Source organism: Geotrypetes seraphini, chromosome 14, assembly GCF_902459505.1.
Source record: "Geotrypetes seraphini chromosome 14, aGeoSer1.1, whole genome shotgun sequence".
Classification (NCBI taxonomy): domain Eukaryota; kingdom Metazoa; phylum Chordata; class Amphibia; order Gymnophiona; family Dermophiidae; genus Geotrypetes; species Geotrypetes seraphini.
The window spans coordinates 54,378,346-54,395,540 of NC_047097.1; the positions used below are offsets into that span (position 1 = coordinate 54,378,346).

General features: G+C 41.2%; 1 protein-coding gene across 4 annotated transcripts in view; it reads left to right on the plus strand.

Moving 5' to 3' along the window:
- Nucleotides 1-17,195, plus strand: part of STRA6 (signaling receptor and transporter of retinol STRA6) — a 126,315-nt gene that overhangs the window by 38,326 nt on the left and 70,794 nt on the right. For all 4 annotated transcript variants that reach the window (XM_033919722.1, XM_033919723.1, XM_033919721.1 and 1 more), the window contains one exon: nt 669-947. In XM_033919722.1, coding sequence (XP_033775613.1) covers nt 844-947 — 104 coding nt within the window. In that variant the 5' untranslated portion in view covers nt 669-843. The remainder of the gene's footprint in view (nt 1-668; nt 948-17,195) is intronic.

Below are 17,195 nucleotides of genomic sequence, written 5' to 3' on the forward strand. Positions count from 1 at the left end.
GCCAGCCTATTCAGCTGGGAAGCCCATTGCGGGGACCACTCGATTGTGTTCTATTCCAGTGGAGATCGATTACTTTGGAATGAACTGAAGGGTGCACTCCACTCCACTGGCAATACGAGAGGTTCTGAAAGTTGTGTGACACACTTATGCAAAACCCAGTTCGCAGGAATGGATTAAATACCTAATGTACAGACTCCTGAGAAGATAAAGGTTATCCAGGTAAGGACCTAATCTTTCATTCTACAGTAATAATGTCTACATTCAAACCACAGAGGTTACAAATGGTGTGCATGCATATACGTATTTGGAAATTTTAATAAAGGGACCCCTAAATAATAACAAATGTGTTGTAAAGTAAGTTACCTTGAGTTTATTTAGTAAAAATGAATAAATATGTAACCTATTTTGATATGTATCCTCTTTATATTAACCTGACACACCGGAAAAATATTTGCTCCTTGAACTATGCAGTAGTCCTAGAAAATCCCTGCAAGTGGCCTGAACAAAGGCATCAGCAGTCCCAGCTGACCTATTTCACAGACTCTGAGCACTAAGGACCCAATTAAGAAATAACTCCAGTCTGTAATCTTTTAAGATCTTGGAAAGTTTGGCCTTTCCACGGTGCTGCTAATTTCTTTCTTTGTTTTTGTTCCCCACTCCCCCAATAGTTAAGAGGATGTTAACTCTCCCCTGAAAGGAGCCTGCAGGAGAGAGAAAAGGATAGCCACAGAAGGAGTAAGACTGCAAAACCTGTGTGATTTAACATCTGATCGCCTGCTAGAGGTATAGAAGGAAGCACAGAAGAAATTCCATTTAAAAAGTGAATCTCGAGGGAAAGTGGACATGTCTTTACATGGACTGGGCAATGGGAGCTCAGTGACTACCGGTGATGACGGCTACGATGACTGGTATATCAACGAGCCGGAGGAGGGTCCCGCTATCCAAGAGTAAGTTTTAAAGTGCTTGAATTTTACTAGTACTGCTTTGGTGGTGAAGTGCCCTTGCTGATGAAGGGAAATCTACCTTATATATTTGTGCATGTCTGACAACTGCTTTTGTGACTCTGGGCAAATCTGCTCAGCTCATTGCTGAAAACATGAGAACTCATGAGTTGCCGAGAGAGAATGGAACACAAAGATTGGGATGTGCAATATAAGGAAATCTCACTACACAAATGATGCCAGTCCCGATTGCATCTTACCTACTTGCTCAGAAAGGAGTAAAATCCTGTGCAGCTGCTGAGTGTGCAAAGTTGAAAATATTTACATCAATATTATATGTAGTCATCGGAGAAGTACTTTAAAACAAGAATTCTCAGGTTTTCAGTCAGGTTTTCAGAATATAAATATTGGCCCTTTTATTCAAAAGATATATGCGCCTAGCTTTGAGAATTATGCTTATAAATTGACCTCTTTCAAAGTGTGCTAGGACAGAGGCCAAGATTCTCAAAAAAACCGCGTTAAAAAGTGACGGTCTGCTAACGCAACCGTTTTGATAGCGAATTTTAAAAAGCAAGACATTCTTAAAAAAAACATTGCACATGCAAATGAGGTCAGCGAACAGCAGCGAAGATTTGCTAAATTTGCATGTGCCCGTCGCTAGTGATAGAGATGGGCATATGCACTGAAAAAATGTGAAAAGGGAAAAAAAACAACGGCACAACAACAGTGGGAGAGATGTTCAATCACTCCAGTTATCAACCAACAAACCCCCCCTCCCTCCCAGCAAGAGAGATGCTCAATCTCTCCCGCCTTAAACAACCCCCTCCCTGCAGTGGCAACAATCCCCCCCTTGTAGGCGGGGATACACCAGGGAGGGGCCTGAGGCTCTGATTGGCACAGATGCCTAAGGCCCCTCCTATGGGGTGTCCGGGCCAATCAGAGCCTTAGGCCCCTTCCCGGTGTATCTGGAGAGGGGCCTGAGACTCTGATTTGCCCAGGTTGTATAAGGCCCCCTCCCATGAGAGGGACCTTAAACAATTTGGGCCAATCAGATCCTCAGGCCCCTCCCCAGTGTATCTTGGGATGCACCGGGGAGGGGAAGACCCATTTTGGAAGACAGGCCAGTTGGGTGGAGGGAATCCGTGTCCCTCAGGTCACGCATCTACATGGAGGTAAGGGGGGCATCGGAGGTGGGGAGAGATATTGTATGGCAGTGGAGGAGAGTGGGCATCTCGCCTGCTGTAAGGGGGGGGGTTGTTTGCGGCAGGAGAGAATTGGTATTTCTCCCACTGCAAGGGGGAATTGCCGCCGCTCCAGGGGCATTTTGCTTGTGGTGGGGGAGATTCGGCATCTCTCCCACTACGGGGGGGGGGGGGGGTGTTGATTGGCAGCGGGAGAGAATCGGCATCTCTTCCGTTGCAAGGGGGGGGGTCACCACCGCTGCTGGGGATGGGTTTTTGTGATGCAAGGGGAGAAAATGAGCATCTCTCCCGCTGCATCACAACACGGCTTTTTAGCAGTCTCTGACACTGCCACGCAGGGGTTTAAAACAGTGCAGTCACTGTACCGGCACTCGTGGACCAGTCGTTTATTTTTATAGCTAAAAGCCAACGCCGCTTTTAGAAAAGATCTCGGTAATTTATAAGAATCCACCGGAGGAGGGCTCATTTCAATGTTGAAGAGCCCATTTGCATGTCATTATCGGAGAATGCTAAAAACCTTGCTAAAGACAGAAATAATCCGTTTTGATAATTTGCCGCTAAAATGTGATAAACCGTCGGAAAACAGTATAGCGTCAGTGTTAAAGTTTTGAGAATCTGAGTGCATACATTTTTACCCAAAATTTCACTAAACTCTTAAATTTAGGAGCATAAAAAGTAGGTAATAATAGGGGGAGTTAGGGCAGGGGAAAGAAGTTAGGAGCTGAACACTGATTTTTCAGCACCAGGCCCATCGATCTAGGCCAGTGTCTCAAACTGTATGCCACGGCACAGTGGTATGCCCCAAAGAGACTCTGGGGGTGCCACGAGAGACTCCAGAATTTTGCTTTATTTTTGAAAATTCCCTCCATAATTCTAAACTAGAAAAGATGACGTATACATTGCAGACGCAAGAGCCTGTCAATGTTATGAGCGCCTTTGTGCGTAAGGATGCAACCGCCCAGACAAGCATCATTCTTTGATGTGATTGGTCCTTGAAAAACTAATGGCAAGTATCTCTCAGCTGCGTGTACTATTATTCAGTGGCTCACACTATCTCTGAATAATATGTATTGTTTTTCATCTCCTCTGTCATTTCTGGGTTTTGTCATTTTGGGCTCCTTTTACAAAGCTGCGATAGCGTTTTTAGCGCACGCAGAATTTTAGCGTGCGCTACACGGCTAGAACTAACGCCAGCTCAATGCTGGCATTAGTGTCTAGCGCGCGGGGCAATTTAGCGCACGCTAAAACCGCTAGCGCAGCTTTGTAAAAGGAGCCCTTTGTGTTCCTAAAAGTTAGTTCACGCTCTCTCTGTTTAATGTTTACATGTTCTTTGGAGGAGATGTGGGCACCTTAAATATTTATCATTATTCCTATTAGAGAATGACACGGTGACAAAATTCATCACCGTTCCCGTCCCCGCGGATAACCGCGGGAAATAATCCCATGTCATTTTCTAGTGTCTATTTCAACCTCAGTCCTTCTACACCAGCATTCTTCAAAGCAAAGCTTGCGGGGCAGTGGTTGTGGCCATTCATACTCTGATTCTTATGTGAGCCAAGAATAATGAAGCCATTGTGACATCACTGATGAAATTGGCTCTTAGGCACTGGTGGAATGAAGCATTATGACATCACAATATCTGCTCTGGATACCAGAGACTGTCATTCTGTAGTGTCTGTTTCAACCTCAATCCTTCTACACCAGCATTCTTCAGAGCAAAGCTTGCGGGCCATTCATACTCTGATTCTTCCCTCTCTCCTTAAAGAATGACATGAAGATTGTTTCCCGCGGTTATCTGCGGGGACGGGGACGGGAACGGTGATGAATTTTGTCACCATGTCATTCTCTAATTCCTATGCTGATGACATGCTTTTGCTGATTCCTGCAACTGAAGATTTGCATAGTACCATCTCTAGGGTCAATGTAGGCACTGAGATTGTTGAAAACTGGAGCAGCTCCCAAGGCTTCAAATTAAATAAGAACAAAATTGAAGTGCCTTAGCTAAGCAATTCTTGTAACTCTATTCCAGAAGCTGTAATTCTGTCAAGTGGTATTATTCTCCAGGTTGACTGAATTACTAAAGTTCTGGGACGCATATTTCACTTGCAGCTTACTCTGGAACTTCAAATAAATTATGTTATTAAAAAATGTGTTTTTCAAACTTCATCAGCTTGGTTCAATGTGTTCTTTGTGTTTTGAAGATCAGGTCTCTCTTCTGATCCTCTCTCACATTGACTATGGCAATGGATTACATTACATTACATTACATTAGGGACTTCTATTCCGCCTATACCTTGCAGTTCAAGGCGGATTACAAAAGAGCTAACTGGACATTTCCAGTGAAGTTACAACAGTTTTGGGGGTTTTTGTTTTTTTTTGGTTACAAGGGAGGAGAGGTACCTGGATTAATTCTGGAAGAACTTGCAAATTGGATATTAAATTGACTGTACGTTACTGATTGACAGTACCCTAAAGCCATCGGCACAATGTGTGGCGGCGGCGAAGAAAGCGAGCAGGATGTTGGGCAAAAATAAGAAGGGGATTACGAGTAGATCGGAAGATGTCATAATGCCACTTTATAGAACAATGGTCAGACCGCACTTGGAGTACTGTGTCCAACACTGGTCTTCATACCTTAAAAAGGATATAACTCTGCTGGAGAAAGTGCAGAGGCGAGCCACGAAACTTATCAAAGGAAGCTGGGACTGTTTACCCTTGAGAAGAGAAGACTGAGAGGGGATATATCTGAGGACAGAGTGGTCGCAGGTTTGGCGGTTAAATAGAAAGGGGTTAAACCTTGTTAAAGCTTTAATAGCGAAACATGTCGGCGTGATTTTTCCCCTAGCCAGAGACCACAAGATAAAAGCTAAGTACATGCTTAAATGTTGACAAAATAAGTAAATTGTACAAAAGCAAATAAGCTTATATAAGCAAATTAATAAAAGGACCCGATGAGGAGCTGGCACGTAAATCTTAGAGCAATGAGATCTGTTTGAGTTCTGAGTGGTGGCGCTGAGGATCCTGAAAAAAATGAAAAACACAGGGTGGCAAATCAGCTGACAGTATAATACACTATCTGGTTAGAAGATTGGTATAATAGATTATACCCAGGCGTTGCTACGTATTTGAAATAAGAATCTTAAACTGCAGAATGTAGCAGTGAAGTTGATAGGGCCACTCCATTGCTGATTAAGCCATGCTGGATTGTATTAACTGTAAATTACTGGAGGGCACTGATCCAAAATGTGTTCTGTGTTCAAACTCTGCCCCATCCTACTTTCTCCTGTGAAAAAAATAAAGTTAAAAAAAAAAAATCACTTGAAAGCTCTTTTAGCTCTTGGATAGTGACAATTTGGCGCAGTGGTTAAAGCTACAGCCTCAGTACCCCGGGGTTGTGGGTTCAAACCCACGCTGCTCCTCGTGACCCTGGGCAAGTCACTTAATCCCCCCCCTATTGCCCCAGGGACATTAGATACATTGTGAGCCCACCAGGACAGACAAGGAAAAATGCTTGAATACCTGAATAAATTCATGTAAACCGTTCTGAGCTCTCCTGGGAGAACGGTATAGAAAATTGAATAAATAAAGAGGTAGTTAAATATTTTGCTGCTTTATTTAGTTTTTCAGTGTTCTTTTTGTATTTTGTAAATCTTTCAATTGATTTTAATCTACTTTTCATGGATTGTTGTTGTTTTTTTATTTCTGAATACAGTGGTGCCTCGCATAACGAACGCCTCGCACAGCGAACGCTGCGCACAACGAACTTCGTGTCTTGCTTCCCACAACGAACTTCGTTTCACACAACGAAGTCGCCCGAGCTGCATCCTTCCGCGCAGGCACCGCGCTTAACTGCCCTCTCTCCGCCTGGCTCCCTGTGCAGTGGCGGACCGTCGGCTCGCAGGGGCCCGGCGCCTACTGCTGATGCGTTGGGGGGGGGGGGCGGAGCTACTCTCGCCGCTTCCCCGATGCTAGAAGAAAAAAAAAAAAAAGAAAAGTTAAGTCCCAGTTTTTGCCGCTGAGACTCTGCCCTCTCTCACTGTATACAGTCGTCCTTTTAAGATAAACTCAATCTTTTTTATAGATCATGGCTTCTAAAAAAAGCAGGAAGGTGATTTCTGTTGAAATGAAACGGGAAATAATTAGAAGGAGTGAATGTGGGGTAAAACAGTGTGACCTCGTCAAAGAGTTTGGCCTCAGCAAGACCACCATTTTCACCATTTTGACAAATTTATCTTTTTTTATGTCATCTTAGCATATTTTATGCTGCAGAACGAATTATTTTTTTTAACATGTATTGTTATGGGAAAACGCGTTTCACATAACGAACTTTTCACATAACAAACTTGCTCCTGGAACGAATTAAGTTCGTTGTGTGAGGCACCACTGTATTATCTTTTTATTTTTGTAACTTGATTTGGATCCTAAGGGAACTGGCAGAATATGAACTATATATCGCAGCTTCTTGGAATGTCCCCTAGCCTTTGGAGTAAGTGGCTTCTTTTGAACTGGAATGTTGTAGTGAAGTTTAAAAAATACATTTGAGGTGAGAGTTTGTCACTAGATGTAGAGTTTTGAAGGATTTTCTTCTCCCTCTCCTTCAGTACCAAATAAAATACACTGTTAACCCCTTCTGTAGCCGGGGGGTCAGCTACACCATACTATAGATTTGTCTTACATGTATGAAGTAAAAGAACTAATTTTAGGTTTGTTTGGATTTTTTGTTTTAGGTATTTATATACCACCTATCAAAGTTATCTAAACAGTTTACAATCAGGTACTCAAGTATTTTCCCTCTCTGTCCTGGTGGGCTCATAATCTATCTAACACACCTGGAGCAATGGAGAATTGAGTGACTTGCCTAAGGTCACAAAGAGGGATCACAAAGTCCCTCACTAGACCTTTAGGGCTGGATTCAGTAACTGGTGCTCAACATTCACCCCCCCCAAAACATGGGACTGAACATAGTGCTGGGATTCATGCTCAACTTTGGGTGCAAGGATTTACACCAAATGAAATCAAGTATAAATCCTGGTGTGCAACCTGGGCACGGATTTGTACCGTTCTATAGTACTGCATGCATCTTGAGAGAATGTTCCGGACCCATACTTTCATGTCTGGTCACTGAAATACTGCACCACTGCTGCAATCACCTCCCTCTGAATCAGTTGAATTTTGTTGCCATTTCAAACTCTTTTTAAGGTTTGGAAACAGAAACTAGTCAGATGGCGCAAGATCTGGTGAACAGGGTTGATGGTCTATGCACTGAAACCCCAACCGCGTCAAAACATCCAACGTTTTGCCAGCCTTGTGAACAGGTGCATTGACTTGCAAAAAGAGAACACCTTTCCGCAACTTCCTCTTCTTTCTTCTTTCAATGCCTTGCACAGCAAGTCACAGTAGTATTCTGCATTAAATTGTTTGGCCCCTTGGAAGTTAGTCAGTCATTACAACACCTTCCTGATTCCAAAACACTGTAGTCATGACCTTTCCTGCTAACTTTTGGGTCTGAATCTCCTTAGCCTCGGAGAAGCTGAGTGCCACCGTTGCATGGACTGTGGGGGTTTTTTTTTCTCAGGGATCATAGTGGTGTAACCATGTTTCATCAACAGTAGTCATACCAAAAAGTTGATACCAGCTCGCTGAAAATGTTGCAAAATCAAGTTGAAAGTGTTGCACTCAATGTCGTTTCTCATCAGCATTCAAACATTTGGGCACCATTTGGCTGAAACTTCTTCATATCCAGCTGCCCGGGGATTATGTACCCAACACATTCCCTGGATATCTGTAGTATGTCAACAATTGTTTTAGCTGATATTCTCCAATCTGCCAAAATCAGGTCATGGACATGGTCAACAATTTCGAGAGTTGACACCGTTTAAGGCCTTCCAGACCTTGCTGCATCTTCGGTCTCAAAATCTCCATACTGAAAGTTTGCACACTACTTCTTCACGATGGAGTCTGATGGACATATTCAATGTTTGCATCATGCATTCATGGGTTTCTTTTGGCGTTTTCTTCTGCAGGAATAGGAACTTCATGATGGCTCAGAGTTCCACACTTGAAATTCCACAATTTTCTTTGACATGGTTCAATCAATAATTTGAAAAAATGCCAAATATAGCATTACAATTCTGCAACTTGGCACTTTGCAAAATACAATAACACTCTTTTCAGCTACAGTGGTAAAATAATGCTCAGAATTTAGGAAGTGGGATGGGCTGAGAACTATTCCGCAATCCCTTGCAGTGCAATGGCCTGAGAAACAAGGGAACTGGATTTAATTCTCACTGCAGCTCCTGGTGATTCTGGGCAAGCCACTTAACCCTCCATTGCCCAGGTACAAAATAAATACCTACGGTATATATAATATGTAAACTGCTTTGATTGTAATGACAGAAAGGCAGTATATCAAGTCCCATCCCCTTTCCCTCAATGATGAAAAGAAACACACAGACCCCAAAGAGAGACTCACACTGAAAACCCAAGAATTCTCCAAATTTGTGTCCCAAGATCTTATTTATAGCTTATCAAGAAGAAATTACTCATTTTGAATTTGGTTACAGATGTGCTTATTCGGTTACTTGAACACCCGATGACATAATATGGTATAATTTTGTTGTTGTTTTTGTATGGTCATCTTTAGAACAACTTTGGAGGAAAGGCAGGAGAGACGAGATATGATAGAGATGTTTAAATACCTATGTGGCATAAATGTGCATGAGGTGAGACTTTCATTTGAAAGGAAGCTCTGGAATGAGAGGGCATAGGATGAAGTTAAGAGGTGATAGGCTCCGGAGTAATCTAAGGAAATACTTTTTTTACAGAAAGGGTGGTAGATGCATGGAAAAGTCTCCCAATAGAAGTAGTGGAGAAGAGAGACTACGTCTGAGTTCAAGAAAGCCTGAGACAGGCATGTGTGATTTTATAGGGATAGGAGATAATGGATTCTGTGGATGGGCAGACTGGATGGGCCATGTGGCCTTTATCTGCCATCATGTTTCCTTTTTCAGACATTTTGGGTTGTTGTTTTTTTTACTCTCTTATATTCTGTGAAGTGTTTTACAATGTGATCTGTTGTTTGCAAATATTGCAAATAGAAACGAAGAGCTCCTTTTACTAAGGTGCACTAGCGTTTTTAGCGGGCGCTAAAGATTAGTGCGCGCGAACCACGCGCTAAATGAAAAATACTAATGCAAGCTCTATGGAGGTGTTAGCGTTTAGCACACTAAAACCGCTAGCACACCTTAGTACAGTGGTTCTTAACCTTGTTGGAGGTACTGAACCCCACCAGTTTCATATGCGTGTTCACCGAACCCTTCTTTATTGGAAAAATAAAATATGATTTTTACAAATTCAAAACATAGGTATACAGTGAGGGAAAAAATAATATCAATTTTGAAAACAAAAAAGTTCTCCTATATTTCAAATAATAATAACATAATAATGAAATTTACTGCAAATCAGTGTGACTTCTGCTGTTGATTGATAGATCAAGAAACCGAGTACACGATCAGTCTTGACCAAAATCACTGAATAACTGATAGATGATTGAACGTGACCGAAGCGCTATATGAGTCGGAGGTGTGTTTTGACCTCCGCCGAACCCGCGAGACTGACTCACCGAACCCCTGGGGTTCGGTCAAACCCAGGTTAAGAACCACTGCCTTAGTAAAAGGAGCCCTAAAAGTATTAGGGGATTGTTTCTGCAAAATTCTAAACAAAAGATTAATTGAAAGTAAAAGATCTTGGTGCATAACACATATAAATTCATAGCCTTAATCCACTGTATTTTGATCAGATAGCATTTTTCTCTCTGCTGACTTTGACTCGGATTCTATTTCATTCATGAAAATTCAAGGTAGGATGTCTTTCAAGAAGTTTGAATAAGGGAGAGTTTCTGTTGCCAGTTTTAAAGCTACCAGAATCTTACGGGTTTTAGGTTGCAGTAATACCAGTAACGCCTTTTCTTTGAGCCAAGAGCAGTGTAGTGGTTACAGCAGCTGGCTGAGAATTAGGAAAACTAGGGTTCAAATCCCACTGGCACGCCTTGTGGCCTTGGGCAACTCACTTAACCCTCAATTGCCGCAGGTACAAACTTACATTGTGAGCCTTTCAGAGGCAGGGAAATACCTGAGGTACAACTGAAAAAGAAGTTGTGAGCCAAATTCAAATGCACCCAAAAAAAATAATTGGAGCAATAAAAGTTCTTACAGATCTCCGATCGCTTCTTTCCCACAGACTGCAGCTTGCCACGGTTTGACGAACATGTGGTTGGTAATTATATAACAGAAGTCCTATGTGTAAAGTTCAAAAAAGGCTCCTGTTTTGTAAAGATAACATAAACACCTTTATGAAATAGGCTCTCTGAACTGTGTCCAGGAGGGTGTCAGGTCAAAAGCGCGCCGGAACAAAGGCGCGCCCAGACAATTGAGAGCAGCGCGCGCCGCTGCGCCGCTCTAAATTACTGTTTTTAGGGCTCCGATGGGGGGGCGTGGGAAGGGAACCCCCCCACTTTACTTAATAGACATCGCGCCGTGTTGTGGGGGCATTGTGGGGGTGGGGGGGGTTGTAACCCCCTACATTTTACTGAAAACTTCACTTTTTCCCTGTTTTTAGGGAAAAAGTTCAGTTTACAGTAAAATGTGGAGGGTTACAACCCCCCCAAACCCCCCATAACGCCGGCGCCATGTCTATTAAGTAAACTGGGGGGGGGTTCCTCGACAAAACCCCCCGTCGGAGCCCCTAAAAACTGTAATTTAGAGCGGCGCGGCGGAGCGCGCTGCGCTCAATTGTCGGCATGCACTTTTGTCTTTCGCGCCGTTGTCTATGAACCGTCCAGGAGCGTGCAAATGCGCATAAATTTCCACCTACTCCAAAGAAGGTGTAAATATGCATGCATTCTATGAATCCACTTGCATGTTTGATCAAATGCCGCAATCTAGTCGGGTCTTCAGGATTTCCCCAATGACTATGCATGAGATCTACTAGCCTACAATGAAAGCAGGACATGCAAATAGATCTCATGCATAGTCATTGGGGAAATCCTGAAAACCTGACTGGATTGTGGCCCTCAAGGAAGAACTTTGAGATCCCTGATCCAGCGTATACTAATAAGAACAGAAGAATAGCCTTACTGGGTCAGATCAATGGTCCATCTTGCCCAGTAGCCTGTCCTCACAGTGGTCAATCTAGGTCAAAAGTACCTGTCAAAAACATAACCTAATAAATCATTTCTATACCACATTTTCCTTGCAGTTCTGTGCGTTTTACAGTGCTAAGATACTGTACATTCACAGCGAAATACAATTCAACCTATTTAAATGCTTTCTTGAATAAATAGGTCTTTAAAGATTTCCTGAAATTTAAGTACGACTCAGATCTTAGAATTAATATGCCAAAGTTACGATCCCAAAAGGCTGCCTGCTATGAAAAAATTTAATTCAAATATCTTTTATATTGGCAACCCTTTACTGATGGAAATTGAAATAATCTAGAACCTCGAGCAGAATGCAATCTGCCTACAAACTGAAAGTGATCGGGAAGATAATTCGGAACCAGACCATTTATTGCCTTATAACATATGCAGCCAAACTTAAAAAGTATTCTTGCCTCTATCTGTAACAAGTGTAGACGTCGATAATAGTCTGAAATAGGATCAAATTTCTTTAGGTTGAATATCAACCTGATGGCTTTATTTTGGAGGATCCTGCATCCTTTTGATGGTTTTTTTTTTTTACTTATGGTTAAGTATATCAGGTTACAATAATCTAGAGTAGCAACATTCCATCCAGTGTCTTCCTCCATGTCAGTCTCAAGAACACACTATGGACTTTTCCTCCAGGAAATTGTCCAAACCTTTCTTAAAACCAGCTACTTTAACCACTCTTAGCACAACCTCTGACAGCATGTTCCACAGCTTAACTATTCTCTGAGTGAAAAAAATATTTCCTCCTATTGGTTTTAAAAGTATTTCCCTTCATCGAGTGTCTCCTAGTTTTTGTAATTTTTGATGGAGTAAAAAATCGATTGACTTGTACCCGTTCTACACCACTTAGTATTTTGTAGACATCAATCATATCTCCCCTCGGCCGCCTCTTTTCCAAGCTGAAGAACCCTATCCTTTTTAGTCGTTCCAGACACCTAATTTTTTGTGTGTGAATACTTGTGTGCAGTTTCATGAGTCCCCCTTAGTTAAAGTTCAGAATAGAGCCATAACGATATGAAAGGAAAAAGACCTCAGTCACCTTGAACAAAAAGTTGTAACGGTGACATGTTGGCACATTTATGGTTATTAGAAATCCTCCGAAATATTCTACGAAATGTTGCACAAAATTGCTGCTCATCCGTAAGGTTTCACGCCATGAAAGAAGCCAAGAATGGCAAAACAGTGGCCATTGTTATATTAAGATCGCCTTCTTTTGAGAAAAATCAAGATATGTTCTTAACTTTATCACTAAGCATTGCAAACCACACAAGAACAGCGGCGGATGCCACCAAGAACCTTCCCTCACCAAATGTTTCCTACACCACTGACACAAACTAAGAAAAAAACAGGTCTGACCTGGGGTCTGATAGCAGCCGTAATGCCAGAAGCATTCTGATAATATGTGAAGGGCTATTGGTTTAAATTCATCTGTCATACCCCAAAATCGTTAGGAAAGCTAGGAGGGGCAGATGAATGCAAGCTAATGGCCCTACATGTCTTAGACTGGTGCTACTGCTGCCATAGAGTCCTTGATCTGCAGAAGGTGAAGGAGATGGGACAAGGGGAGAAGTGTGCACTTATGACCTTGTTTTATTCGGTAAAATATCCTTATAAGGAGTTGCTGGATGGAAAGCATTCCTGCGTCCAACCTTTTCTTGAAAGATTAAATTATAAGCCATTTCTAATTTTACAAAATGTTCTGACGTCCCCCAGCTCTGTTTATAAAGTTCATGGGATGTGGTCTGCAGTAAAATCCTGAGGCTGGAACTCCATGTTCCGGTAGGACTGCATTGAACATTGTTCCCTTAATCAACCCCTTATGGCTCGAATCAGAACCTCTGAAGTTAAAAAAAAAAAAAATGTCAGCAGGTAACTGTAATACAGATTTTTTAAAAACCCAACAACTTTGAAATCTTTTAGCCTCAATTCCTAATCCATGTTAATGTTCTAACTTTGTGTTAATGTCAGTTTTGTATGTAGTAAACAGGTCCCTTGAGAATGATGGGGCTTGTGCTGACTCTCATGTGTGAAAGTAAGGCATGTTAATATGTATTAAATGAAGGTAATTATTTAAAATCTGCAGCAAGTGATTTAGCAATAACAGTAATGACCTCTGAAGTTTAGTGCCTCTTGAAATGTCCTGCTAATTGAATTCCTTCAGCCTGGAACTGAGTGCTATGGCGAGTTCTCCCCTTTGGTAATTATTAACTCCCAGACTCTGTATAGGTTGCCCAAAGTTGAGCATGCGTTTTTGGATGATTGCCTAATTAGGTGCTAACAGCCAATTTTTGGCATTAACAAGCACTTAATTGGCAGTAATTAGGAGTTCCATGCATGGATCTATCCTACAACCTATTCTATAATTTGAGCGCCTAAATTTCATAGTGCATAAAATCAAAGGGAGTGAAGCCTTGGAAGTGGCATGAGCAAATTGGTCATGATGTTATAGAATATCTGCGTTTGTGTGCCTAACTGCCATCAGTTGGGCATGAGCATCTATACCATACTTTAGCAGGCATAAATATGCTTGCGCCCAAAGTTAAGCGCAAAATGCACACTAAGCTAATATTTTGTAAAAGTTGTTCCGCAGAAATACTAGTTTTAGCATGCATTATTTTGGCGCCTATTTTGGGGTTCATAAAACTTAACAGGTTTTATTTAAAATTTGATACACACGCTTATCAAATATTTCTAAGCGAATTGCAATTCTAATATGGGCAAGTTCAAACAGGCGTACAATACTAGACTGGTACAAGATGGGAAGGGGGAAGAAACTACAAAGGTAATAGTGCAAGAGAAACATCAAGGGTTAGAACAACAAGGAGGAGTAAGAGTAAAAATAGAAGTGTGGATATAGACCGTCAGAAAATTAAATGATAAAAAATATAAACAATACGATTATGTCTTGAACCTTAAGCCTGGGTTTCTAAGGCATCCCTATAAAGGAAACTTTTGAGGGAACCTTTGAATCTATCTAGTGCTGGTAGGGCGTTTCAAAGTTGGGGAACTATAACCGAGAAGATGGCAGCGCGCCTTGTACTAATGATTTTCAAGAAAGGAATGGCGAGAAGGTGATGTTTATTTGATCTTAGTGTCCTGGATTTTCAACAGATAAGACAAATGTAGAACAAAACATAGAAAACTGTTGAAAAACCTACTAGGGTGAGATTGCTAGTATATTACATTGTAATATCATCCATACGGTGGAGAAAAAAGCCTCAGAAATAATAGCAATAGAACAGCATAAAAGCTGATAATTCAAATACTGCTTACATCAAATCATTTCACAAAAAAATAATCTCACTCATATGAATTTAAATTCCAATATACTACATACATAGTTCAAATATGCTCAGAGACATAAAGCTTGGAAAGATGGACAGTTGTAAGCAGGAAATACCATTTGTTTTAAAGTTTTATTTGGCTTAGCGCCAGCTTACCTTGTTTCTCATTTTAGCTTTTTTATTTCTAAGAAAAATATTCGTAGATCTGGTCGGTTTTATTTTCCTTCAGCAAATGCATGTCGTTACAAAAAAAAAATTTTTGGCTAGGACCTTAGCATTCCAAGCAGGATTAATGAATTCATGTTTGGATCTTCTTGTTTCTCCATTTCTTACTATCAATTTCAAAAAGATCTTAAAACCCACTTATTTTAACAATATAATATACATTACTTATTTTCATATTATCATGTAGTTATAATGTACTTTTAATCTTTTTATCCATACTTAGTTTAGTTTATATTGTGTTTTTTTTTTATTCATTAGTTTTAATGCTTGTATTAGTTATTTAGAATTTTATTATGTATGATGTTATTATTATATTGTATGCTGAGTACCTATTGTGTAAACCGCTATGAACTGCTGGTTAAGCAGTATATAAAAATAAATTATTATTATTATTGGAAACGCTGAACATTTCCTACTCTTGGCACGTATGACAGTGCCTGCAAAGACGAAACACTTGGGGCAGCCTAGTAGAAACTTAAGCACGAGCTTCTAAAGACAACTTCATAGACCTTTTTGTCATCAGTAATTGAAATCTTCTTTGAGAGTACTTCAGAAAAACAACCCCCGTTTTTTGGGTTCCCTGAGGAAGAGATTGAAACGGGGCCATGACGGGGCCCCCCCAAAAAAAAAATTGCCTTTGAGATAAGTGGCTTTTTCATTTCTACTGAGCATGGTCGATAAACAGAAAAGCAAAGAAGGAAAAAGATATTAAAAATATATTCATATGCAATGACTGGATGATAAGCTCCATGATGGGGTTATTCCCTACAGCAGTGTTTTTCAACCATTTTACACCTATGGACCGGCAGAAATAAAAGAATTGTTCTGTGGACTGGCATTGGTCCATGGACCGGCGGTTGAAGAACACTGGGCTAAGTCATGAGCCAGACTCCGCTCATCTCTACCCAATCTCCACCCCAGACTCCACCCCCCATAATAGTACTAATTGCACCTTGCACGTCCCATGCCTCATCTGGAAGCCTTCCCTCTGATGTTGCAACGTCAGAGAGAAGGCTTCCGGTTCAGGCGCAGGATGCCTGTAGGAGCCACTGCCCGTGGCTTTGTGCATTGAATCAGTTAGGAAGAGGGAGCTGGCTCGAAGATAACGCCTCATTGATCGCACCATGGACCGGCGGTTGAAGAACACTGTTTTGGGCCTGATGCATATGCTGGCCCTGTGGACCGGCAAGAAATTTCTGTGGACCGGCACTGGTCCATGGACCGGTGGTTGAAGAACACTACCCTACAGAGCTTAATGTCTCTGAGCATATGTGAAGTATGAGAACTACATATGTAGTATATTTTAATTTAAATTCATATGAGAGAGATTATTTTTTATGAATTGAATACTTTTTCTTCCTCAATTTTTTGAGTAATTTAATACCCTGTCATATTTAGTTGACTACATCAAATCATTGGCATTAAAAAAAAAAAACTCCACCACTGCAAACAAAGTCCATCTTGCAATATACATAGGTAACTCACACCTGTAGATATAAACACAGTGAGAAACTTATTTGAGCTGCTCCACAGGAAATTCTTCACTGCAACTTTCAAAATTCTGCACCCTTTATTAGAAAAAGGAACACTTCACAGGAGATGTGATATTAATATGAGGAAAGACTAAAACTCTTCAGCTTGGAAAAGAGAAGGCTGAGGGGAGATCGGATTGAAGTCTACAAAATCCTGAGCGGAGCAGAACGGGTGCATGTGGATCGTCAAAAATGACAAAGACTAGGGGGACGCTCGATGAAGTTACGGGGAAATACTTTTAAAACCAATAGGAGGAAATTTTTTTTTCACTCAGAGAATAGTTAAGCTCTGGAACGCATTGTAAGAGCAGTTAATGTAGCTGGTTTTAAGAAAGGTTTGGACAAATTCCTGGAGGAAAAGTCCATAGTCTGTTCTTAAGATCCCACGTGGAAGCATCTTTCTGTCCCTACTCTTGTTGCTTCGGGTGAAGGTATACTGCATGAGCATAGTTTTTCTTTTTAGTTTAAGGAGGGTAAGAAGCAGGAAGGTCAGAATTTGTAGGGGGAATAGCTTTCTCTACCCTCTTGAATTGTCACGGATTGGGGATAGTTGGGGGCTAGATCGGGCAGGGTGCAAACTTTCTCCTCTTTCTCCTCTTTCTCCCCCACCCCCTGTTTCACTCTCAAACACATCCACTTTCTCCCTAGGCCTAACCCCAACCTTCCCACTTCTCAGTTTTAGCCGGAGCAGGGTGATTCAATAAAATATGTTCAAACTTTTGCATTTCTTGATCTCCTAATCTTACAGGACAAAATAACACCCTAATCATTTTTTTTCCCAGTTTATGAATTATTTTAAATTTTAT